Genomic DNA, 27,192 nt, shown 5'->3' with positions numbered 1-27,192 from the left:
AGGACACGGGCGGGGGATACGGTAACGGAGCCCAGAGAGATTGTCGCGGAATTCGCGGAGCACTTCCGACGGGTATACAGTAGAGGGTCGGACCGTCCGGAGGGAGACTCAGACGACTTGCTGGCGGATATTCGTATGCCCAGCCTGTCAGATGCCGACCGCGAGGCTCTGGAAGCCCCTCTCACCGCGACCGAACTGGAGCGCTCGATTTTGGACCTCCTCCCGGGGAAGGCGCTGGGCCCCAACGGTCTGCCTATCGAGCTCTACAAGCTGAAGCCGGACGTCCTTGGCAGGCATCTCCTCCGAATGTTCGAGGAGAGTGTAGAGGCGGGGATACTGCCGCGTGACCAACGCGTGGCCACCATAGTGGCCATACTCAAGGAGGGGAGGTCCAGGGATGCCTGCTCCTCGTATAGGCCGATCTCTCTACTGAACGCACAGCCGAAAATACTTGCCAAGACTCTTGCGAACAGGCTCCACTCAGTCCTCCCCATGCTGGTCCACCCGGACCAATCCGGCTTCATGCCCCACCGTAACACGGCGCTCAATCTCCGCCGCCTGCACGGGGTACTGGGTAGGTGCCACACGATTCGGGAGGACGCGGTGGTGGTATCGCTTGATGCCACAATGGCATTCGATACACTCGAATGGCCCTACATGATGGCAGTACTCCGAAAGCTGGGTTTTGGGCCGCGCTTCATGGCATGGGTTCGCCTCCTATACACGGAGCCACTGGCGCAGGTAGTGGTTAACGGCAGGGTGTCTGAGGTGTTTGGTCTGGAGAGGGGCACCAGACAGGGGTGCCCGCTCTCCCCTCTCCTCTTCGCGCTTTCTCTCGAGCCGCTGGCGGCGTGGATCCGACAGGACAGATGCCTCACGGGGCTACGGTGGGCGGACGGATGGGAAGACAGAATATCCCTCTACGCCAGAGGTCTTCAAACTTTTGGATGCCGAGACCCCCTGTCAACATTTTGAGGCGTAAGGACCCCCTCCTGACAAAAATGTCTAAACCTGTTGACTAAATTGCGTGGGATGAAAATGTAAATGAAGTTATGTGATGCCGCGTATTTTGGGATAGCATTGCTTCATTATTTTGATATTTGTTACACACAGTAACGCTGAGGAAAGATTTCACCCAATCAGTACCCATTTATAACCAAAATACAGCAATTATCATCAGAAAGATTTCAAGTCAACCTTTGTGAAGGGCCTTCCACTCTGCAGCAATACGTGCTGCCACATTAGAAGCTCACCTGGCCCTGACCGGAAGAAGCAGGGGTCCCTTAAAACCCTGGCGGTTTTGTGTAGAGTCAAGCCGTTTACCCATGCAGCTTTCCTCTCACCCCCTCCCTTCCATCCCTCTCTCCTCTCCTAAGCCCGGATCCCTCTCACTTTGCAGGTCATTTTCTTTCACCCCTTTTTACAACTTCTGAACTCTCCCCATTCAACCTCTCACTACACCTTTAATCACCTCTTGCCATTCTGTCCTTTCACTGCCCTCATCTCTAACAGTCTCTCACATTTATCTCATGGCCTCTCTGGCCCCGTCACCTCCCGTGCCCCTCAGCACTTCTCATTCACCTCGTCTCTTCATTCAAATGTTTGTCTATTTGTATCTTACACCTCTCCAGTCGCCCCATTCCTCTTTCACATCTCCCCTTTGTTCTAACAGAAGCCCTCACCTTTGGATCACACTCACTTCTTGCGTGTCCACACTTCTCTTCGGCAATTCACATTTCTCCTCATCCCTGACCTCTTCAATCAAATTCTCTCACTCCCTTGCTGTCCTCTCTCATTTTGGGTGCGGATGCAAGTTCAGAATGGGATGAATGAATGTATGATTACCGATGGGCTTGTTTGAGTGAGTTGCATATTGAGTAGTGAGGGGGACAGGTGAGTGAAGTGTCACATGAGTGCAGGATGAGTAGTGTACTCGTGTGACTGCAGGTTGAGGTATAGTGTGAGCAGGACAAGTGCATTTTGAGTGCAGAGTGATCACTGAGTGCAAGGTGAGCGGGTGAATGGTGCAAGTGCATGGTGATCAGTGTGAGTGCATTGTGATCACTGTGCGTGCAAGGTGAGCGTGACAATAAAGGGCGAGAATGAGGAATGAGTTGTCTGAATGCAGGGTGCATTCCCAGACCCATGAAGTAACTCAGCATGTTATTGACGGGGGCGTAGACTTTAAGATCTAAGTTAAACTATTGCGGCATTAATCGGGGATCGAGGGTGAAGGAAATAAATAATGTGCTGATCCTGCAACAAACTTCCAGTCCTATGGTTAGGGTTACCAGCAGATTATTTTGATGGCCCAGTCGGTACAAAAAAAAGCAGTCACCTAAAGCGGTATTTTCAGCGCTTATCTGTGCATACTTCCCAGGGCCGGCTTTAGTGCTGGTGGTGCCCTGTGCGACAATGTTTGTTGTGCCCCCCCAATGACCACCCCCACCATGGATTCTCTCACTAGCACCCTTTAACAGTGACCAAGTCTCCATAACCCCACACTCTCAGATGCATTGAATTAGTTATATAGTGCCACTCATACCAGTGTAGGGTGTCCGAGCACTTTGCATCACACACACATTACACAGAGACAATCAATCATAAGTGTGTAAATCAGTGTATAGGAAATGTTACATAAGCCAAAGGACTAAAAGTATAGGAGTCACATGTCATCCATACTGGTAGGCAGTATAGTTCAAGAGTGCTTGGTGTGGAGAAGCACAAACTAAGAGTCGAAAAAGAAACAGCATAGTTGGGAGTTTCCTTTAATAATAAGAATTGATTGCTAGCCAAATTAACCCTTTTTGCAACATTAATCAATGGTCTAATAATGTATTCTTTGTAGTGTGCATGCTGTTCTAGGATGAAAGTTAATAGCTCACTATTCTATATTAGGACTTTAAGTTATAAATTGCAAGTAACAAAAGGATGTCTCTTTAGAAAGCAGTAACCTGCTGATCTCTTCACATCATACACACTCTGTAATCTACTTGGTACACGTTCTTTGCAGCAGGCATAGTAACCCTCTGCACTAACTTCACCTAAGTCAAAACCTCAACTATACAAAATTCCGATCTCTCTCCGGGAAGATAATTAATCACACAAGTTATCTTGACATTTATGTGAGGCCTGGTAATTGCGGGGAAAGAAACGCTGCAGCAGGTGCTTCAAAAGCACAATAAACTTTCACACACGGCGCCCCCAGGAAGCCAACTTTGTATTCCTTTCCATGAAATGCATTCTCACACTACAGCAGTGAATGTAAAATCCAAATGTAAGGAATAGGCACAGTGGGGACCCAGGGGGTACTGAAACCAGCAAAAAAACCTAAGCCTCTGTAACCAGTTTACAAAGGCATGTTAAAATGCAAATGGTCTTTAAAGACCTGTGAAAAAACACGGGGGTGCCGGAGATAGGAATCCAGACACTGCCCAGCTGAGCCCCCAGCAGCTCAAGTTTCACTGCAGCAGGACGGGCTGAGACACAGGACGGGGGAAGTGTGGGGGGGGGGGGGGGGGATGGCTGAAGCCCTTGGGCCTGGGCAGAAGTGTGACTGGGAAGGCGCGACCCCCTTTGCATCACTCCACGGCCCCCCTGGGGGTCGCGCCCCACAGTTTGAAGACGCCTGCTCTACGCTGATGATATCCTCCTTTATCTTTCCCACCCGCGGAGATCTATACTGACGGTGATGGATATTCTTGTAAGCTTCGGGAAGAATTCTGGGTTTTGCATCAACTGGGCGAAATCCGTCCTTTATGTTCTGCACGGCGACCCCCCCAGGATGCCTGACACCTGTCCACTAGCAATCGCGGATGAGGGCTTTAGATACCTCGGAGTGTTTGTCACACTGGATAAAGCCCTCCGATTTGAAAGGAATCTCATGCCGCCGCTGCAACGGTTCCAGCGTGACTCAGCCTCGTGGCAACGGCTGCCGCTGTCGCTGCTGGGCCGCGCGGCCCTCTTCAAAATGATGGCCCTCCCTAGGTTTCTGTATGCGCTCCAAAACCATCCAGACTTGGTGCCTGCCTCGTATTTTGCGGCGGTGGAGGCGGCACAGAGGGCCCTCCTATGGTCGGGAGCGCCCAGAATAGCGCTGCGGAAGCTCACCCTGGGGTGGTATGATGGGGGGATCGCTCTCCCGGATATCCGCAAGTACTACTGGGCCGCCCTCCTGTCAGCAATAAACCAGGGGACATACTGCGACGGCAACGACCCGGGTTATGGGATGGACAGGTGGTTGCTCCCAGGGGGGGGAACTATGACGTTGCGTTATACTCTAGACCGGGCAAGTTCCACCTCACGGGGCCAACGAAACACTCAGTTCAAATATGGCACACCGCGCACCGGGCGCTGGGGTGGGCTAACACACTTACACTGGCCACCCCCCTGTGGGCGTCAGAGATTGGGCAGCCTGAGGCACACGAAGGGGTTCCGTAACTGGGACCTCATTGGGATCTCCCGGGTGGGGGACCTTTGGGGGCCGGAGGGGGTCAGACCATTTGCCTACCTCCAGGACACCTACGACATGGCGCAAACAGAATATTTCAGGTACCTCCAGGTCCGTCACTCCCTTCGAGCTAACATCCCTCCGGGGACCCGACCTCCGCAGGCCTCCCCGCTTGAGGACAGGCTGTTGGACGGCCACATGCCGGAGCATGCCATTTCCCTCACATACAAAAAACTGATTAATAACCCCCCGACCCCCTAGACTCCCTGAAAGCGAAATGGGTGGCAGACGGGCTGGAGATTGATGATGAGGAGTGGATTACCGCGCTGGGGTCTCCTAGGGAAGTAGCGATATCAGCTAGACTCCGACTGGTGCAGTTAAAAATTTTGCACAGGGTGTATGTCTCCTGCACCAGGCTCCAGGGGAGGGGAGGGACTGTGCCGTGCCGTCGGGGGTGTGGAGAGAGAGAGGTTCCTTTTTTCATATTCTATGGGAGTGCCCGGGGGTACAGCGGTACTGGAGGCGAGTGGTGTCCTGTATGGGGGAGGTGTGGGAAACTGAGATACGCACGGAGGCTAAGAGAGGTTTGCTGAACATTTGGGAACCCACGGACTTGTCCCAACGGGGGAGACTATGGGTCACACTGGGACAAATTGTCGCCAAAAGGAATATAGCCCGCCTCTGGGGGGCATCGACCCTGCCGAAATTGAGGGACTGGCAGAACGATATGGACTGGTGTATGCTACAGGAAAAGACGGTATACACGGCACGAGGGTGTCCCAGGAAATGGGAGGAGGTGTGGTCGCTTTGGAACGCATACCGGGGGGATATAGTTGAGCCGCCGCGGGCCCGCCTATCCGGCCTCGAAAGTGTGGACGTCATAGGCTGCAGGCCGGTTCGGGCTGCTAGCCTGGTCTTTGGACTGTCCTCATAAGTTTCCGGTGCTGCGTCACCCTAGATGCACTGCATGAAAGAGACCTGTCTTGTGTGACCTGTTTTGTGTTTTTGTTGTCTGAAAATAATAAAAAGATTTACAAAAAAAAAAAAGAAAGACTGACAGGATATGCCCTGGATGATACAAATTATCCCAATGAAGGGGAGGAGGGTTGTGACTGAATGACAGGCTGCCTAAGGTTGGTATAGGGTAAATGGGCCCAGAACCGTAAGAGTAGGGGCCTAAGAAATCTTGTGGCATCTAACAAAGCTAAAGTACTGTCTGAATAACCTCAGATTTTTCCTGAGGAAGAATGGCTTGGTTCAGATCGTAAATTGATATCTACGTAGCCATCTAGCAGGAGTAACAGCACAATGAATAACTTTCCTGCAGGTTTCTTTGTGATCTTTGGGGCAGGTCAAACAGGCACTATTGGAGCAAAGGGGCACGGAAAGGGCGCAGTGAGATGAGTTTTTGCAGTGAACTTGCTCCAACTTGCTGTGCACTTGATGCAAGGGAGGTTGAATTTTATTCTTTAACCAACAGGATACAATGGAGTTGATCTGGGTGGAAGGGCCGCCCTGATATTATTAGATCTGTCCGCTGCCTTTGACACGGTCCACCATGAGCTTTTGGTGGACCGGTTAAGGTCATGCGGACTTCAGGGCAAGGCCTTGAATCTTATAAAATCCTTCCTTACTGATAGATCTCAAGTGGTCTCCATGGGTGAGCACTGTTCAAGGCCATTTGTGTTGCCCTGTGGGGTTCCACAGGGATCTTCATTGAGCCCGACCCTGTTTAATGTCTATGTTTCATCCCTGGCCCCTATTATTAAGACCTTGGGCTTTGATCTTACATCCTATGCCGATGATACCCAAATTGTGGTATCTCTTCGGCCAGGATTGGAGGGGGCATGGAAAACTGCTTTCATGAATGCATGATGGCAGTGAGTGGCTGGATGGCAGAAAACTGCTTGAAGCTAAATTCTGATAAAACAGAGGTGATCATTTTCGGAAACATCCCCAATTTTTGGAATGCAAATTGGTGGCCTGTTACTATGGGGAAACTCCCGTCCCCGGTTCAGAAAGTAAATAATTTGGGAGTAATTGTCGATGATGAATTGAATTTGGGTGCCCAAATTAATTTGGTTTCTTCTTCTACAGCCTTTGTGTTGAGGACGGTGAAGAAGATTCTGCCGTTCTTGCCAGCAGGGAGTCAGAAAACAGTGGTCACTGCCCTTGTGCTGTCAAAGCCTGACTACTGTAATGGCCTCTACTTAAATATTCAGGAACGTTCCTTGAATAAATTGCAAAGGCTTCAAAATGCAGCCGCCAGACTACTTACCGGGGTCCCTAAATTTGCAGCTATTTCCAAGGAAATTCTAAAGTTACACTGGCTCCCTGTTAGGAAGAGGGTACTCTTTAAATCTTTGAGCACCATTTTTAAAGCACTTCATGGGGTTGGTCCAGAATATTTACAGAATCAATTTAAGTGGTATACACCCACAAGAAATTTACGCTCTTCAGGTGCTAAAATGGTGACTGTCCCGGAGATAAAAAAGGTCTCCTGGGGAGGCCGAAGATTTGTATTCGGAGCAGCTAAGGCGTGGAATGATCTTCCGGCTCAGCTTAGAAATGCACCGGATCGGTTGTCTTTTAGAAGGGCGCCGAAGACTTGGTTGTTTAACCATTAGAATTTCTCCACTGCCATTTAATAGTCTGACTCTTCTTGGTAAAGGCCAGTAGGAAAAGTAACTAGCGCCAGGACACCCCCAGGGTAACGGTTGCGCTTTACAAATTAACATAACATTTCAAGAGGAGGAGTATGAAATAACTTCATCTTTGGGGGAAACTTTAACCAAAACTGTTTTTGTATAAGAATTAAATTTACAACGAATAGTTAGCAAGCTAAGAAAATTATACATTGAAAGAAATTAATAGTTACCAAGCTTTGCACCACTAGAAGAACTTAATCGTTCCAAAAGATGGACCACATAGGCTAGAATGCAATACGAGGGTTACAGAATCGAGTTTCACTTAAAACCCACAGCTGAAGACTATTGGGGAGTGTCAGTCCTGTTTCGAGTGCTGCCAAATTTAAGTTTTTGCAGTTTTAAATAATATATTATGCTATTCACGTTCCACAGTTCTTGAGGTAAATCCTAGAGATGATGGATGAGGAGGTGAGACAAGGTCTAATGACCAAATTGTTAAGCGTGAAACCAGGAGACTAGATCTCAAACCCAGCACTACAAAGACAATTTCCTCAGTGATTAATCAAGAAGGATGGACAATTCCACATATTACCATATCAAACGTGTTAAACACAAGTAAAATGAAAGAAACGTCTTGCTTAATCCCACATGTCCAATGCTTAAATTCGAGTGACATAAAAATGTATGTATTCGTGTTTTCACCTTTAATTGCTGCTACGATATCATATTTTGCATATGCAGTAAACTGCTCAGAAAAATAGCCATAAGGCACTAAAACCACAATTACAAAAATGAAATGAAAGCCAGCATGTGAAACCAGAGCACTTACTTGTTTAACCCATACTTCTTCTCAGCAGTTTTGAGGTCAGTGTCATCCTGATACCCTTTTGCATTCTGGTAATGGGATAGTGGATACTCAACAGGGAAAGCCACTGGGATGAAGGCTTTCCGCTCCTCCCTCTCGTAGCAATACTTGATCTTCTGAAATTCAAAAGACAGAATGTCCTGCCCATCTTCCTCCTACAAGGAGGGTCCATAACACCAAAATTAATAATTTGAATTTTTAAAAACCGTACACTATGCAAGGAGATAATCTCTTGACAACATGATGCCTTTATTTAAAAAACAAAAAAAAACCAAAAAAAAACACTTTAAACAAGAGTAAAAAATAAATAAATAAATGACATACATACATTAAGGGATATGGCGTAAAATCAATTGCAAACTTGTGCGGGAGAAAAACTACAATATGGGGGTAGGCGTGTAATTTGTCTGAATTGTGTGCAATTAAAATAGTGAATTTTTAACATAGCACTCCGTTCCAACTGAAAGTATCTACCACTGTAAATAAAATGTGTTCTAAATCAAAAACAAATGTGCTTCGTTTATAGACTTTGGAACAATGGAAGACTAAATAAGCCAACTCCAGGATTTAAACACCCGACCATCAGGTCACACATTTTTGCATCAGAATTATTAACTCCCTGACCGATCCGTCTGTATTTTTAACAAAGATATTCACTTTTGAAATTTACTGATCATTGCAGGTGCACCCATCTTTAATTTTAATTAAACAAAAAAAATTACCTCAGACTGAGTTGCCCCCGAGCCCATGGATAAAGGCCAGGCTTGGGTCATTAGACACTCAGAACGGTTATAATACTGGATATATAGGGTGAATTTGCACATCTCCATGTACGACTGCTGATGGAGAGAAGGGATTTTACCAGGATGTGTGTAGTCGGTTTGGTCCAAAGTTTAATGCACGACAGAAATTGCACATAGGTGAAGGATGGTCTCCAAGAGCATTAGTAAAGCGGCAAGAATCCCATAACGGGAAGTGACTGATTTATTTCACCAGGAAACAGAGTGTCATTTATAGATTGCGGATATATAGGAAACATATTGCCAGCCCCGTACCCCATCATATTTATATCACCAAATGTGATGATGTCAATGGTTCACCTGCATTTACAGCGTTTGATTAATTCACTTTGTCTTACGTTCTACTTTCTTTTATTCTGAAAACAATAAAAATGAGTATATTTATATACTCCCTGAAAAAACCATAGGTTTCAGGGGCGTTCTAGTTAGCTGGACTTTTCACTCGTACAAAACCATTGAAATTCCCCCGTTATAGTTAGTTCAGCTAACTATAACTCGCGCGCCCGCAATGCACTGCTGATGACGTCACATATTACATCACTGATGACATCACCCAGTGAATGTGTGTTTTCCTGAAATTTACATATGTTTTATATATGTATATCTCAAGGTCGATGGAAGAATAAATGGGTATACAAGTGTCTAAATGGATGATTTGTTTTTGAAAAATTGATTGTATAACTGACTGATTAAGTGTATCTTAGTGAATACATGGCTTAGTGAGTAATGTTTAATTATGTAAATATCTGTATCAGTCTATCACTTTGTGTACAGGTGGCTGCATGGGTTGGTGAGTAGCTACATGAGTGTATATAGGTTATTAGTTGGTTTTTTGAGTAGGAGTGTCTGTATGGTTCGGTGGGGGGGTATTACGTAGTGCATAGGTGCATGAATGAGTGGCTCACTGTATGTGTTGAAGACCGCATGTGTGCAGGACAGTATGGGTGGATGAGTGTGTGCATGGGTGTGTTAGTGAGTGAATGACTGTCTCAATAGTGTCTTTATGAGTAACTACCCATGTTTTAAACTAGTATATGTGACTATTGGTGTATATAAGTGAGTATATGTGAGAGTGAGAGATTGGAAGAGTTCCTGTATGAATAAGTAGGTGTTTCTATAAGTGATTGTTTAAAAGACTAAGTGTTAGAAGGGCTAGCCTCAGGGAAGGACAGAATATGTACCTGACCACCCTGCGCCCCACCCTTCCGGGAGAAGTAACCGAGCACTGGCCGGAGACCCCCTCAGGGCTGGGTCTCGTACCGAGGATCGTACACGCCGATTTAGCACCAGGCAACACAGACACCACACCGTAGATTCTGGAGTATGTATGCTTTATCTAGAAATATCAGGATCTTTATGATCCGCAGAGGCGTATGTACAAGTAGAGCAAGGGATCACAAAGTCTCGGTTGGGGTAGGGGTAGCGGGACAGTCTTAGGATCTGGGTCAATGCGGGAGCGTATCCGGCGCACGGCTCTCAATCCTCGAGCCGGGGGATACGAGACGATCTTTGGGGCCCAGCCGGACCGGAATGTCTCTTGAGTGTGTCCAAATCTGCAGGGCTCGAGTCTGGGTGTGGGAGGTCGGACAATCTTCCAGGAGCCGCGAGTCGCTCAGCAGGGCTCAGAGTTCTCTAGGGTGCAAGGTGAGCCGCGACCACGTCAGCAGGGCTCGGATGTTTTTAGGCAGAAGTCAGTCTCTGCCAGGGGGAGCCGCTACGCTGTCTGCAGGGCTCACCGAGGTTCCAAGAGTTCCGTCGGGTTTTGGGAGGATGTTCTTCAGCCGCGACCACGTCAGCAGGGGTCGTTTCATTCCAGGGTTCAACTGCCGAGGGTCCCAGAGCGCCCCTTGTTATAGGGTGACTCCTCTTTGATGTCCGGAGCCCTCACGGGCAGGGGTCTTAGCGCCTGGGGGTCGTTAGTTGGGGGTTCCTGCCACGCAGCCCTTTGATCCTTTCAAAGCGGGTTCGGGAGGGATCCCAGACACGCAGCAGGCGTGGAGCCATCCCTCAGGGTGGCCGGAGGGCCGATCGAAACCATCTCCTGGGAGGAGGCCAGGTGTGAATGAAACCACTCCTCCCTCTCCTGCTCACCAGGAGCTCTCTCTCCCCCCAGCCGGCATGGCGCGACTAGGCCGGGGTTGTGCTTGGGTCGAGGGCGGCCATCTGGGGTGCTGGGCCGGGTCACTGGAGGCCGCGAGGCCGATGGAAGGGGAAGGATGCCTGGTGTCGGGAAGATGGAGGGTAGGACGTGGGTAACCCTGGGTTCTGGGTCGGGTAGGCTACGCTAGTCAGTGTCGTGTGGGGTGTAGAGGTTAGTCTGGTGTTGCTACGGGTCTGGAGGGGTCACGCCACGAGGACGGGTCCAACACTAAGTATGTGTAAGTTTCTGTTAGAAGTAAGTGTGGTGGTGTGTGTGTATAACTGTATATGCAAGTAAATGGATGTTTGATTCTTTATTAGCATGAGTGACTATGTGTGTGAGTAAGTCTATGGATGAGTGGCGTTGTGTAACAGGATGTATAGGTGTATGAGTACATATGATGAGTGAGTACATGTATGAGTGACTGTATAGGACTGTTGGTGAATCAGTGTATGTGTATGTGGATCTTAGAATTACTGAATCGGTTGTTGTAACTGGTATTGGTATGTCCATTGTTTTGAAAATTTTAGTTTCTATTTTTGAATGTGTGTATCAAAGGTTATATTAGGGGGAGAGGAGGTCTGCCACTATCGCAAGGATGATGTCATCAGTGATGTCATTTGAGATGTCATCAGTGATGTCATCAGTGATGTCATGAGTGATGTCACTGACCATGTCATGAGTGATGTAATATGTGACGTCATCAGCAGTGCATTGCGGGCGCGCAAGTTATAGTTAGCTGAACTAACTATAATGGGGGAATTTCAATGGTTTTGTACGAGTGAAAAGTCCAGCTAACTACAACGCCCGTGAAACCTATGGTTTTTTCAGTTAATTTTTAAGGTTTTTTTAAATGCTAATTCCTAACTATAACGTGCCTGAAACCTATGTTTTTTTCAGTGAATTTCGAAGGTTTTTTAAATGCTAATTTTTAACTATGCCTACAGAGATAGGACATGTGAAGAAAGAAGAAAAAACGCACAGAAAGAAAAAACAAGAAATGCAGAAAGAAGCAACAGAAGTCCTCAAAGACTAAGAAAAGTGCAGGAAGAAGGATAACGTGCAGAAAGAACAAACAGAAGAGCAGAAAGAAGCCTTGTTGCAAAATCATCCTGTACCCTCAACTTTTTCAGACGGATACTGGTGGTAACTGAGTCTGACTAACCAGTCCTAGAGCCAGTGCTATGTTAAAAGACACTCAGAATACAGTGAAAACACCTACATACACTAGGGAACACTATGCGTTGGGGTCCCCCTGTGATTAGCATGACCTCCTCTGTAAGCCCCTAGTACATAATAGGGCAGGGGATTAAAACTACCTCTTAAAACGTGCCACAGGGCGTGTTTGCACACATCACCTCAGGCCCCGTCCCCTCCCTTCACCACTGTGTAAACGCGCCCTGTGGCAGTTTTTAGTTGGGAGATTAAGTTCATTTGAATCCGGAGGGTCCCTAGAGTCCCACTAGCCAACTAGGTACCTCCAGTAAGCACCACAGAGCTGCGTTGCATAGAGGTGTAAAAAGGGGCGTGGCCTCAGAACACCCAGAGAGGTGTAAAAAAGGGGCACGGCCTGCACAACCTCTCTGCAATGCAGAGCAGTGGCGCTTACTGGAAGCACCTGGTGGGCTAGTTGGCCCCCAGGGTCCTTCATGATTGAAAGGGAATGATTTCCCCAACTTAAAACGCGCCACAGGGCGTGTTTGCACACGTCACCTCAGGCCCCGTCCCCTCCCTTCACCACTGTGTAAACGCGCCCTGTGGCCATTCTAAGTTGAGAGATTAAGTCCCCTTGAATCCTAAGGGCCCCTAGGGTCAAACTAGCCCACTAGGTACCTCCAGTAAGCACCACAGAGCTGCGTTGCATAGAGGTGTAAAAAGGGGCGTGGTCTCAGAACACCTGTCTGCAACGCAGCTCCCTGGCGCATACTGGAGATACCCGTTGGGCTAGTTGGCCCTCACGGACCCTCAGTATTGAAGGGGAATTAATTCCCCAACTTACAACTGGCCAGGGGGCGTGTTTGCAGAGTGCTACAAGTAGGGGGCGTGGCCTCCGGCGCGATGCCGGTCTTTTATTTATTTTTTTTAAGAAGGAGGGCTGTGTGGCCCCCACTTTTTCTAATTATTTGGCCCTGGGGACCCCATCCCCCAGGGCCTGCACCCTAATTTTTTTTGTTGAAAAAAATTATTTTGGAAGGGGGCCACGTGGCCCTCCTCCCAAGGCCTTAATCGGCCCCGGTGACCCCTCACCCCCGGGTCATGGCCTTTTTTTTTTTTTTTTTTTTTTTTAATTCTTTAGGAGTGGGGCTCCGTTGCCCCCCTCCTCAGGCCACTGATGGCCCCAGGGACCCCATCCCCCGGGGCCGGCCTTCGTTTTTTATTATTTTAAAAAAATATATATTTATAGAAACACCTAGGACATGCTGGACAAACCGTATGTACCCATCATGACGATTTGCGTGATATTCATTAAAAGGCGACTATGCATACAATGAATCCACGTGGAACGTACTTACTCCGATAGTGAAGCTCTGACGTGTCTGACACCCTACCGTGCCTAATCCCGGCACCCCCGCCGGTGGGTACTCTCCAAGTAGACATCCTTGTCGTTTATTTATACAAACATGGGTAGCTATTGACGGGCACATTTAATACACATGCACACCAAGCCATTCAAAGGGGATTCGACAAAAATTCGACCAAACTATGCAAAAAAAAAACCTCACGGTTAATAGAACACACATCCACCGCCGGATGTGTAATACTTTTTATTTTACTCTCTGGAAAGGAGACGACCCTCACGAGAGTCACAGCGTGCTCCTGGCTGAGCCCAATGCTGTGTTACACCCAGCAGTGCCCGCTGAGTGCCACACACCTCTGTGTTGTATTCCACCAGCTAGTGCGAATGCTAGGACACTCTCTAGCCCATGTGCACTCTAACACCACCCCGTGAATATGTCATGCCACACTTGCCTTCGCACGGGTTATATTGCCCCATCTAACGTGCCTTCCTCGATGCCTATGTTATAACGCACGTGCAAAAACAACAATTGATGGACAGAATGCAGAACAATGTCATACATTCACCCCAGTACAGAGATCTGGGCCTAAATCCATCGTTTTTTTGCTCACCATGCCATTCCAGTTTGAACCCAGCCATATGCAAATCAGTCTTGACCCTGTGCCCCATGGGAACAGTCCAGCCCGAACTGCTAAGCCAGGTCCTCCCTGGACTGGAAACAAGCATCCTAGGACCGGTTTCGGGCTTTCAGGAACAGGGTCAAGACTGATTTGCATATGGCCATGTCTAAACTGGGGTGGTGTAGTGGGCAAAAGAAAGAAGGATTTAACCCAGATCTCTTGACTGGGGGAGAATGTCTGCATTGTCAGCATTCCGTCCATCAATTGTTTGTTGTAACGCTTTTCGCCTTAAGTGGGATGGGTATTCCCAGACGTGGGACCCGTGCTCACTACGCCACTGGAGTCAAGCTATCCTGGCTGATGACGGCTGATAGCCAGAAACCGGTCCTAGGATGCTTGATTCCGGTCCAGGGAAGACATGGCTTGGCAGTTCGGGCTGGACTGTTCCCATGAGGAACAGGGTCAAGACTGATTTGCATATGGCCATGTCTAAACTGGGGTGGTGTAGTGGGCAAAAGAAAGAAGGATTTAACCCAGATCTCTTGACTGGGGGAGAATGTCTGCATTGTCAGCATTCCGTCCATCAATTGTTTGTTGTAACGCTTTTCGCCCTAAGTGGGATGGGTATTCCCAGACGTGGGACCCGTGCTCACTACGCCACTGGAGTCAAGCTATCCTGGCTGATGACGGCTGATAGCCAGAAACCGGTCCTAGGATGCTTGATTCCGGTCCAGGGAAGACATGGCTTGGCAGTTCGGGCTGGACTGTTCCCATGAGGAACAGGGTCAAGACTGATTTGCATATGGCCATGTCTAAACTGGGGTGGTGTAGTGGGCAAAAGAACGATGGATTTAACCCAGATCTCTTGACTGGGGGAGAATGTCTGCATTGTCAGCATTCCGTCCATCAATTGTTTGTTGTAACGCTTATGTTATAACGCACAGCGCTATGCAATACATATTACAATCTGGGATCCATATCTTTGTCACAGTGCATATGCAACGTTACACTCCCCAGCACATATTTTATATTATACCTTTAGAGACTAGTTAGGTTACACAACACTGCTCTGTGCGTATTACACTCCAAGGTGCATATTGCGTAGCATGCGCTAGTGCCTGTGCTATCTCGTGCTCTCCAATGAATCTGTCATTGCGCACAATGTATTGCATATTATAATTTCATGCCCCGGTTCATCTTATATCACACTTTTTGGTGCATAGTTCATACCATACACTATATCTAGTTTTCATTTTCAATCGTGCTCTCAGGAGTAAGTTCTATACACCACTACGTCCACCTACCCTTTTCACAGGCATTACATTTTGCAATGGGGGGTGGAGGGTCAGGGGGTGTTTCTGGCAAGTGAGCCCAGAGTCACAGTCACAAACGTCCTCTTCTTCCTGAATAAAAGTGAGATTATGCTGCATACTTGTTCATATTTTAAGTAGTTCGCACAGACACATTTTAAAAACAATAAAGTTCCTAATACCCACCTTCTCTGAACAGTTAGCTTGCTGCCCCATCCACCTCCTCCCTATCCTCTGTCTGAATCCATGGACTAGCCTCCTCCCTCCTGCCATGCATGGTCTGATGTGCTGCCACTACCCTCCCATTTAGCATGATGTACCAGTCCACTCCTCCTGCCCTCCATTGCTAATTATATGGCCCATCATTGACCTCCTGCTTAGCCTATGTGCTGAGCTTGCTGCCCCTATTCTCCTTCCCCCTGCTCTCCGATGTCTTTGTGCATGCCCCTGCTCCATCCTTTTTGCCCACCATGTTCCATGGAGCTGCCACTCCTATCTACTCTGAGTGTTCTGTTGAGCTGCCACTCCCCTCCCACCTGCCTAGCATTGTCAGATGACTAGAACCTGTCCCTGCCTCCTCCACCCTGCCTGTCCATATGCTATGCCCCTATCCCCTTCCTCCTGTCCTCCATGGTCCATTTTACTGCCACACCCTTCTGCCCTCCCTGGTCTGTTGTGCTGCAACTGCTCCTCCTGCCTGCCCCGCGCGGTCTGTTGTGAGGCCCCCTTCCCCTGAACTCTCTTGTCTGTGCCCAGGTCCTGACCCTCCCTTCTATCCTCCATGGTCCTTTGTGCATGCCCCTGCACCCTCCTTCTTGCCCATCATAGCCATTGTGCTGCCACTAACCCTCCCGCTTGCCATGCATGGTCTTCTGTGCTGCCATGGCCCCTCCCACCTTCCCTCCATGGTCTGTGTGTAAGCCATCATAGTCTCACTGTTGCTCTCCATGGTGTGTCTTGTTTCTAGTGCCCATCCTGCCTGACCTCCATGGTCATCTTGCTGCTCCTGCCCTTCCCCCTTGCCCCCAGCCCTCTGTTTCCATGTGCAGACCCCTATTCCCTCCCTCCTGGCTTGTGTGTTCCATTGTAATGCCCCTGATCCGTCCCTCTTGCCCTTTATGGTCGGTTATGCTGCAGCTCTCCTGTCTGTCCATTATTGTCAGCTAGCTACCATTGCCTCTTTCCCCTCTGTTCTCTGTTGTCCACGTGCATGGTCCTGTCCCCTCCCTATTGCTTTCTATGGATTGTTGTGCTGCACTCCCGTCCTGCATGCCCTGTGTGGTGTATTGTGCTGCTGCAAACCCTGATGCCTGTCCCGTAGGGTCAGTTTGGTGCACCCCTCCATGTCCCTCCTGTCCTCTGTTATCCGAGTCCATGTCCCTACCCCAATTCCTCCTGCCTACCATGATCCAATGTACCATACTTGCGAACATTTTGAACTTGGTAAGAGGGAGATTTTGAAAAACAACTGGGGTATTGATTTTCCCCTTTGAGTTACATTGAAAAAGAGGAGATTGTAGATAGGAGACAGATCAAATAAAGCCCATTTGAGCTTAAAAACCATTGGATGTTTCCTGGCTGAAATCGGGTCTGTTGGCATGTATGGTTGTACTACCACTGCCTCTTCCTTCTGCCCACAATGGTCTATTATATTGCCACAGCCTCTCTTGCCAGTCCTGTATTGTTGGTTTGTTGCCCCTGCCCCCCTTTCCACTGCCCTCCATAGTCTGTTGTGCTGCCACTGCCCTTCCTGCCTGCCCAGTGTGGTCAAATTGTTGCCTCTGCACCCTCCTACCTGCCTTCAATTTTCAGAGTCCGTGCCCCTGGCCTCTGCCTCTCAACAGTATCCCAATGAACAACTAGATTGCTAACATTCTATATTTATTAAAAAAGTGTGGAACGCCTGACGTCATCTTGATGTAATCAAAACTGTAATACCTAGAGCATTTCCTTTAGAAATTACATATATGAGAGGGTCTTATTTGCATCAAACTTATTGTTAGTGCTCTAAAAAACTAAAACGAGGACATATTTTCTGAGTTTTCAAATAGCGACAAAGCACTTTTAAATTATTTGTCATCTTTCTGTTTTTTTATCCAGTTGACCACTTGATTAAATGTTGCACTTAGGGGAGAGAATGTGGTGTTACTTCCAGAGCTGCAGACTTTGCAACTGGGGAACCAGGTTGGAGTTCCTGCTTCAGCCCGACATTCTGTGATTCTGGTCATATCACTTAATCTCCCCATGTCTACAACCAAAATGAATTTGATCCTGTGTGATGTAACCAATGCTCATGTAAAGCACTCCAATACCTGACAAGTCTGCACTATATAAAACTGCAAAAAAACAAAAAATAAACAGTGTTTGGCACACTTCTGTCAATGGGCTATACTTGGGCTACATCTGGGTGATGTGTGCTACATTTGGGCTCTTTTGTCTCTGGTGGCCATCTTGGGAGACTTATTTGTTATCCTAATTTCCTCATTTACTACAGTCTCCTCAGTAGGAAACACTTTCAGGTTTTTACTTTGGTTCCATCAAGAAGGCATTCAGATGTGTCACACATTTGCCATAAATTCTGAATGTTAGCACTCTAGTTGCTCATTAGATCACTGCAGTAAAGCTACTTCTCACCAGGGAAGTCTGCTGCTGGTATTCAAAGTGCATGTTTCAGTCTGCATGTCAGAATTTTTTAATGAAATGGAAGAGGATTTGAGAAGCCACTCAAAATGTGCCCTAATTTTTCTTTCTGCAGCACTAATCATAATTTCTATGACGAAATGAACCCCCTCATTTTGTTCCTTTTTAAATTAAATGTTTTAAGAGTTACCACTTTATTCCAATCAAGATGGCTTCAGGTGTGCCATACGTTTATCATAAGTAGGACTGTTAGCGCTCTAGTTGTTCTTTAGAACACTCTGGGAAGCTGCAGTAGAACACAAAGTAATCAACTGACAGTCTCTGCCCTTGTTGGATGTACGTGTTTTACTGAGAATGTCAGACTTCATTCTCACATGACTGAGAAAGATAATGTGAATTTACAGAAAATAGATCACCTTCCCAACCTCTGTGGGAAAAGCATGAGAAAATAGTTCTCTCTCAAACATGAAACATGATATCCCAGCAGAAGGCTTTTCACATGGTAAAGTCACCTTCGAACACACCACAGTTCCTAAAATGAGCATGGTACCATCAACAAATGATTTATAATGTAACTAAAGTCTTAAAACCTGCTATTAACTGCAATGCTTTTTAATGAGGTGCTATCATGTATATTGGTCCCAAGATGGCTTCCAACACTTCTTGGATGAAGTGCTGACAGCCAATCAGATCTCATGATGAGATGTGTGGTTAGGCTCTGCCCAGATATATATGTGATTTTACTTTTGATTTTCTCAGGAACTACTGAATAGATGTACGCAATTTAAACAAAAAGTCACGACTCTGAACCAAGGGCTATCTTTTTGCCAAATTTGGTGTAATTCCGTTAATCAGTTCGAGGTGTAGCTGCGATTAAATGTTCCTATGGAAAATTGCATGTGGAAAACACGTTTTGGGACCGTCCCCTTTTTTCTCGGCCCCTGCTTGACGAATCACCCCGAGACTTTCGGGATAGGAGCGGACCGGAGCGCCCCACCAGTTTTGCAAATTTCACAAAGATTCGTCAACCGGCGCCAAAGTTATTCGAAATAGAATGTTGCGGATTTCCTATGGATAATAGGTCCCAACTATAACTACCTACTGGCGACCAGTAGGATATATATATCTATATACATATTATATATACACATACACACATATATACATATATACACACACACACACATTGTTGTTACTGTTTGTTTTTGTGATTTCAAGTCACATATGAAAGACGCGGGAATGGGTCGGCAGCAGCTTTTCAATAGAGGCACTTAGCAGGCTTTCGCATGCGTCAAAAGGATGCCTCAGAATGTAGTTCCTCCTTTCAGAATTGGTTAAACACCTGTGCCTATGTGACGCATATTTGAAAGGACATGACTAGGAGGTTCACACTCAGTGGTTTTGTTTCCATAGTTCTCATCCAGTCAAATCTATTAGAACTGTTAGGCACTTCCAAACAAAAAATAAGTTATACAGAGAACTATTCAACAAGAATTAACATAATCAAATTATTATAAACTAACTCCAATTTATCGATCACAACGAGTTAGTAAACCCTACAGATTCTTCATAAGATCACTAGGACGACAAATGTGTGAAAGAATCTTCAGAAGTTAGCATTCCCTGCAGGAACACAACTTAAAGCAAGCTTGTCAAATCTGCATGTTGAAACTCTCAATGGAGCAGTGAGGATCAGGGCAAATCTCAAGTTGTTAGCTTTCGTTCAATTAGAGGCGGAATTCATTATAACTATATCACTGATTTAAAACAGAAGTGCTTTACAGAATAAAAAGAGATGTAACAAAAACAACTACTCTTCGAACGTTTCCTACCTGCCCACAGTGTGTAGGAACCTCAGCTGATGAAATTAATTTACTACAAAGAAGGGATTTTCAAACATTTCATTACTACCGCCCCATTTTCCTTCGGTAGCCTATGCTTGATCGTGTTATGACCCTGCTCCCTAGATTTTCAACATTACTAAATTGAAATGGACAAATCTTTTTCCTACCAAATCTGGTAAACCAATCGGAGGTTTTTCGCCCCATCACTGGAGTTTGACTAACTTATGTAAAAAACCTTGGTACAGAGGCCCTGGTTCAAATGCACAGGCAATAAATTATGGTTCATTACCCAGCACTAGCTTAGTTTCAGCACTGCTCAGTGACAACATTCGCACTGTAACTGTGGCCATGTGCATTTTCCAACTATTCTCAGTAAATATATTTTGACTTCCTCGGAGCAATTTGTCAGAAGTGAAGGGTAGTCCTACAACAGCATTGGTCGCCTGAGTAAGACGTTTTTTAAAAATTGCCATAGCAGAGGTGACCGGGCATATGGGAAGAAATGTTTCCAGGACATTCACTTGCCCCACTACAATGGTTTTCCAGTGGCCCTTTACATGCATTTCCATCCTAGAGGAAACTCATGCATGGGTGGCTTTGCTTCCCCTATGAATTTACCCAACAATGTTCTACCTGACCCAGTCTCTAATAAGTAGCCACAGCTAGACTGAATATGGAAAGAATGAAATGTCAATTAAAAACTGACCTACAAAACAAATCGGATAGTGCACTACCAACGTCAAGTCATCCTGAACATGAAATTGCTCTGCTGTTTGCGGTCCTGGTTAGCGCTGGCTTCTACTTTTTGAAACCATAAAGACTAATTGTTCCACTTACATCCAGACAGTGAGATTCGTAAAAGGAGATCAATGCCCGGAACAAGTAGAGCATGCTCATTTCTCAAACCTGCACATCTGAATAGGAGTCAAAATGCAGACAGTCTTGTTTACGTTAAAGGGCAAACATTTTGCAGCCTTCTCCAGCTCCTTGCACCGCACTCATTACAACAGAAGAGCACGTGCTACTACACAAGAGGGCTGACAGATGAGACCGAGTACATCTTTCACACATTACCTCCTATACTGAGATCACTGATCTTCTTTCAGCTCAAACACCTTGCAGTTATCTACCAACACAATTCGGACTTAAAATCGCCTATAATTTCCCATTCCACATCAAGAAAAATCCTTTCAGACTTCACAGCATCTGACTAAACAATGGATTCTTAAATAAATGTGGTGTGTGCACTGTACCATGTGACAAAACTGCTCTTGCCCCACACAAGATCATCCACAAATTCCCCTACCTTGTCTCGATGTAAAGGAACCAGCTCTGCAGATCCATTGTTAGGCGTTGGCACTACTTTAGCCAATGTGGCTTTACTAGGATTTGGCTCCTACAAAAAAAAACAACAATTATAACTGTGGTTCCCAAATGGTAACCCTCCGAGACATGCTGCTGACAATAATCCTATAAAATAAACGCTAGCACAAACTTCCCCGCCGTCCCCCCAAAAAAAACACACACAAGTAGCACAGTCTGGACTTTATCAGCTCATTTAAAACAATTACTGTGTTTGATCATCTTGAAACTGACAGTATATACACAATATGTAAAACTGAGAAGTCGCCATTGCTTCAAAATGTATGTCACACGATAAAAATAAAAAAATAATAATAAAAAGAAATTAGCTGTAATGATTTTTTAGGTCTCACCTAGGCAGCGATTGTGCAGTCTCTGCGAGACATGCTGTATTCAGGGTATGGCCTTTAAAAGCTCAGCCCATTTTCAAGGACTTCATCTGTTACGTGTTGTTACTCGCAGCTTGTGAGCACCACTTCTTTCTTTAAGCTACAGCACTTGAGACCAGTGCTGTGGTTTACAGAGCTCTGTTGTAAACGGAGCTGTAAATCTTGCTCTTATCTTGCCACATTTGCTGTGCATTCAATGACCGCGGTCCAGTTTTGGCCGCAGTTGCATTCTGCTCTTGAAACGCACAGCCTGGCTTCACGGTCCCTGCCTTCCTATGGATGTTGCCGCCTCTGTCTCGGAGCCCAACAAGCATTTACAATCCAATAGGTCTTTGAACTATCGGCATTGTAAATGTATGTATTTTGAAAACCTGCAGGCAGTGCGTAAACACGCACTTTGTACTTAGTCGTTGCTTACAAGAAGCAAAGCTGGCAGTAACTGCGCCTCTTTTACTGCCAGCCTTGCTTGTCATAAGCAAGGACTACAAGTACAAAGTGTGTGTTTACGCACCACTTGTTCCCCTCTCTCTTCCAGCCATCTGCTTCTCACTTTTTCCTCCTTACCTTCTATGCTCCTCTGTCAACTTTGCAACAACCCCATCCACTCTGCACAACCCTGCCAGTCTCCACCTCCCTCCCCTCTTTACCTCCACCCTGCCCCCCTTTCTAGCTTTCCAGCGTCCCCTTTTCACCTTCGATCCTTTCCCACATTTTAAGAATAAATCTCACTGGTCCTTCTGCTGTGACTGTGCACTCGTATGTGATGGGATTGTGTTTCCAATCCAATCAGCTTTATTCGACAGTTATGTCATAAAAGCACAATACATAAAATGGAAATATTTCTTAGCGTAGTACATAATGAATAAGAGAAGTTTAAAACTTTGTTAATGTTTGTAGGCTGTCGCGAACAATAGTAAAACATGTACAATACAATTAAAAAGACTAAAACGGGTAAAACAGATTAAATTAATGAGATTTGGTAAAACATTGATACCTAAATCAACCTTTCGGGTGCTGAAGACAAAAATATGCTATTCATTAATGCGATACGTGTTAAATGAGTAGCCAACTTCATTTACACAGCTGCGCAATATAGCAATAAAGATTCATCAGTTTACTGGAAGTGTGTGTGATCTGAATACCCACATCCATCTCAGAAACTTAGATATTTCAATGGCAATGCAGGGTGATGTATCTGTGCGCAATAGTCTTAATGCATCACTGCACTTTCTGGTACCCAGTAACCTGCAAAGTCGCGTAAGCCACGCTAGACGGGGGCCAGCTTATGCTGGGCAGACAAACAATAGGGGGGAGCAGAGACTAATTGGACAAGAAGGCCACGTACTGATGTTGCCCACTTTGCTGTACAAGATCTTATTTGTAGTGAGCTCACCCTAAATTGGAAGTACAACTTACGGTCGTGTGGTTTAAGTATTATGTCTCAATAATGCTCCAGACTTGGCCGGGGTGTAGCTTCCAAGAGCCCTCCCATCAGTAAAGACGTGTCGCTGTTTCTGAGAGTGTATTTTGAAACACAGATTCCCAATATTTTTCCTTTAAACTCTTCTTTGGAGGGAATGGGGCACTCAATGGATTTTCCCACAGGGTAGACATGCCAATGCTGACTTGGGAGGTTCTTAGCTCCCGCAACCATCTAATTTTGTGGAAGCAATCCGCCATAATTAAATCTTAGAGACCTGCAGCATATGTTGCCAGTTCTGGCGTGCACCAGATTCTTCCCCAGTATAGGATGGGACGTAACCTAGCTATATCAGCCAGTGCTTTTTTACCTAGATTGTATAGCAGAGGGTGGGGTGCTTTGCGGGAGGCTGGTGATCTTTCGTAAGAACCTATTCTCTGAAACGGTTAGTTGTGAAAGATTCTCGTACCCCAAGAGCTCCGCCCCATATAGAGCAGAGCTTACAACTTTCATGCTGTAAATCTGCAGCACGGGACTAACTGGCTTGGTGAGTGAGGTGTTAAACTCAGTTTGCAAGGCGCCTGATAGTTGCCGATGTTTCAATGTGGCAATGTCAATCTGGTGATTCCACTTCATGTCGTTTTGCAAAATAGCTCCCAAATAGGTGAAGGCACCAACTTGTTCCAGAGGTCGATTATTCATAAGTATGCATCCTCTGAATGCTCTCTACTGGTTGAAAGTCATGAATTTCGTTTTAGATACGTTAATTTCCAAGCCCTGAAGAAGACAGAACTCTTCAAAAAAGTAACAAAGCACACTGAAGATCGCTAGGGGTTTTTGAAATAATTAGCGTGTCATCAGCGAACATTAAAATAGGGATTTTTACACCTGCTAAAACTGGGGCAGCTGTAGGGACAGACATTAAAAACTTAGCGATCCCATTGATGAAAAGGGAGAATAAAGTAGGGGCCATTACGCAGCCTTGGCACACTCCTTTCTCTATAGGGGTTGGTGACATTTCCCGGAGAGCCCCACCGTATTTGGGCAAAATTGCCCTCACGAAGGCGAGCAATAAGGGGAAGCAATTTCTGGTGACATCCCAAACTCCTGCAACACTACCCAAAGTTTACTGCGGGAAACGAGATCAAATACTGACTTAAGGTCGACAAAGGCGGTAGACGTGGCTGAAGGCGTCAAGATGGCGGTCGCACTTTGAGAGTGCTCTGGACCCCCTCCGTCATCCGCCTTCTATCTGCCACCAACCGCAATTTCTGGGCCTTACCCGCATCGGAGTGCCTGAGTCCCTGATCGGAGCCTCCCAGCCGGTTCTGTCTTCCTGGCCGGCCGCTGCTTTCACAAAATGGCGGCCCCGCCGGCGTCCCGCTCTGGCGCTGCGGAGCTCTGGTGCTGAGGATTTCTGTATGGAGTGACATGCCCGGTGGCTGTGGCGGAGGAGGGGCGCTTGGGCCGGAGTCTTCGTTGCTGTGGCTGTGAGCTGCGGGGGAGCAGCTGTCAGAGGGCCGCGATGAGGCAGCGGGTGTCTGCCCAGGCCAGTCGGCTGATGTGTGGCGAGTGCGGCGCCTGGGGCGCGACTGTGCTCGGCTGCCGGGGTCGGGCAGCGGTGTCGGGGGGAGGCTTGAACTGTGGCGGGCCGCGCCTGAGACCTGCGGGCCCGCAGATATCCTGAGTGCTGCGGTGTGTTTCTTCCCCATCTCCCCGCGCAAAGAGGCCTGAACTGCGTGTGGGGGAGGGCGGGGGTGCAGACTAGCTTGGTGCAGTTACTGCTGCTGGAGGGGGGGGGGGGGGCTTGAGAAATGTCGCTCTGTCTACCCAGCATCGCCCATACAATCGCTGACCGAGAGAGGCCAGGATTGATTCTGGGGAGGCCTGGACGGCTGGGGGTCTCGGCCCACCCTTGCGGCGGCCTTCCGCCTTGACTACGTTGGCACCCTTCCTCCCCTCTGGGCCTGGACATGCTCTACCATCAGAAGGGGCCTGAGGTCATGGGCTCCTTTGGATGCCTGCCTGTCGCCGCGGCCTAGGGGGGCCCCACGCACAGCTCTCTGCAGTTGCGCCCCAGGGACATAGGGGCCTGCCTGTGGCAGACTTTTGGCCTGTGGGGTGGAGGAGCGCTACTTGGCCTTGGCTTCTGGGCTCCCTGACCGGCGCCAACGGGGCTTCCCCCCCGGGGTGCGTGGTTGTTCGGCTACCAGATCGGGTGGCAGGCTCTGGGCCCGGCTAGGGGCCTGATTGGGTTCCCGGGGTTCCTGGAGGCTGCGGGGACAAGTCGAGGAACCCGCTGCTTGTGCTGTGGAGGTTCTTGGTGAGAGGGGTTGGGGGCTGGGGATCGGTCACCATGTCGGATGGCAGGGCGGACGGGTGACTTGGTGCCCCTGCCCCCCCTCCTCTCCCTTCCTTGTCGCCATATGCTTCTGCTCTCCCTACAGTCTACGACCTGATCCTTCTATCCTCCATCAGAGCCGGCGACCGGCTAGCTCCTTGCTCACCACTGGTTACGCTCGCCTAGGCCGCCCAGGCCTGCTGCCCGGCGCTGTGGGGCTTCCAGTGGGCACTCCGGCGCTCTTGGATCCTCGGGTGCCGGGGGTGCTTCCCTTGACCCTCGGCTGGTGGAGGCCTCTGGAGGGGAGCGATGGGGTGGATCTCGGCTCCCGGGCTTCGACTCTGGGCTCTGGTTCCCCCGACCCGCGGCCCCGCTGCCGGACTTGAGCGACAAGCCGGGCCCCGCAGAGGCTTCCCGTCAGGCGATAGCTGACTCAGACCTTTCCAGGAGCCCGGCGCTCCACGGCTCCGGTGACGATGAAGCAGCCTGAAAGAGACTGGCATCGAACACTTCCAAAAATGCCTCTTAAGCTCTGGTGTACGACCGCTCCTACGATCTCTCAGGCAGAGGCGACGTGGCCTCAGGAATGTTACTGGTATTGGGACCAGTCCTCTAACTTACTCTCTGGCCGGCTGGCAGCAATCATGGCTCGCGCATCCTACTTGTGCTGGTTGAGGAGGAGGGCTTTGATCCCAGGGCCTACACATGCTGATTGACTTGCTTCTTCTTCCTCCTCCTCTCCATGGACTTACTAGCTATCCATAATGTATGTAGCCCAAGGTGTCATGGCAGCGGAGGTTGATTCTGTATCAGTACATAAGGAGGGGGGGTCCATCTTCACTATGTTCTTGTTTCGCTAACCGTTTTAGATTAGCACCTAGTCTGTTTGTGAGGTGGTTGTTTTGAACTGTTTCTTTCCAGGGCGCTAGATGCTTCCTTTTCAGAAGTGTAGGGTAGGGGGGAGTTGGGGGGGAAAGGGAGGTGGGGAGGGACCGTTGTCCTCCAAATGTTTGTTGTTTTTAGCCACCCACGGGCCGCTGTTCCTTGTTTTCATTGGTAGATGCGCACGCACAATTGCCCTAGACAAGGTCACGTGACTAACCAGCCCACGCGTCCCATGCACTGCAGCCCCGGGCACGGATCACTGTCTTCCCTTGGGTCCTGGGGGTGCCCGCGCGGTTATCCGTCCCACACACTACCCACCAGGATGGCGCCCACCCTGCATAAGACCCTTCACATCCTTTCCTGGAACGGTCATGGTCTGTTGGACCAGATTAAACGCACCGCGGTTCTTCGCAGCGCCCAGCGGCATGCCCCTGATGTCCTGCTCCTGCAGGAAACGCTGGGTTCCCGATGTCATTTCCTCGCCCGACATGGGTTTGGCACTCTGGTTTCACTGGAGGCTCCCAGGGTGGCCATACTGCTTCGGAAGGGGCTTCCCTTCACCTTGACACGGGTTGAAACTGACTCGCAGGGCCGGGATGTGGCCCTGACGGGCATGATCGAGGGGCTCCCCCTTAATCTTCTGTGTGCTTACATTCCTCCCGCCAGCTTGGCCTCCACCCTTCATCACCTAACGCTGGTTTTCGCCTCCCTTCCGGAGGGTCGGACGGTGGTTGGGGCCGATTTTAATGCGGTCCTGCAGCCCTCGCACGGCACGACGGGCGCCCCATCGGTTTCTCGTTTGTCTTCTGCGAAGCGACTATCTGACTGTTTTTATAAATCTGTCATTCTCAAGGATTGCATTGTGCGTGTATAAGGAGTATGATTTGCTGCCGATTAATTTCTTGTTCTCTTTGATTATTATAACAGAGTTCCAGTCTTGGACCTTATTTAATACCAACC

At 48.0% G+C, this 27,192-nt stretch overlaps 1 protein-coding gene across 2 annotated transcripts in view; it reads right to left on the bottom strand.

Annotated features, from left to right (window-relative positions):
- ATP13A1 (ATPase 13A1) overlaps nt 1-27,192 on the bottom strand; it is a 412,373-nt gene that overhangs the window by 326,437 nt on the left and 58,744 nt on the right. Inside the window, exons 2-3 of one of the 2 annotated variants that reach the window (XM_085654252.1) lie at nt 21,142-21,231; nt 7,928-8,079 (exon numbers count right to left, since the gene is read on the bottom strand). In XM_085654252.1, coding sequence (XP_085510378.1) covers nt 7,928-8,079; nt 21,142-21,231 — 242 coding nt within the window. Of the gene's footprint in view, nt 1-7,927; nt 8,119-21,141; nt 21,232-27,192 lie in introns of both variants that reach the window. The other variant, XM_085654251.1, reaches the window with a different exon arrangement.

This window comes from Triturus cristatus, chromosome 4_1 (assembly GCF_964204655.1).
Source record: "Triturus cristatus chromosome 4_1, aTriCri1.1, whole genome shotgun sequence".
In the NCBI taxonomy this organism is placed as follows: Eukaryota; Metazoa; Chordata; class Amphibia; order Caudata; family Salamandridae; genus Triturus; species Triturus cristatus.
The sequence above is the reverse complement of the archived record's forward strand: the minus strand, read 5'-3'. Positions and strand labels throughout refer to the sequence as shown.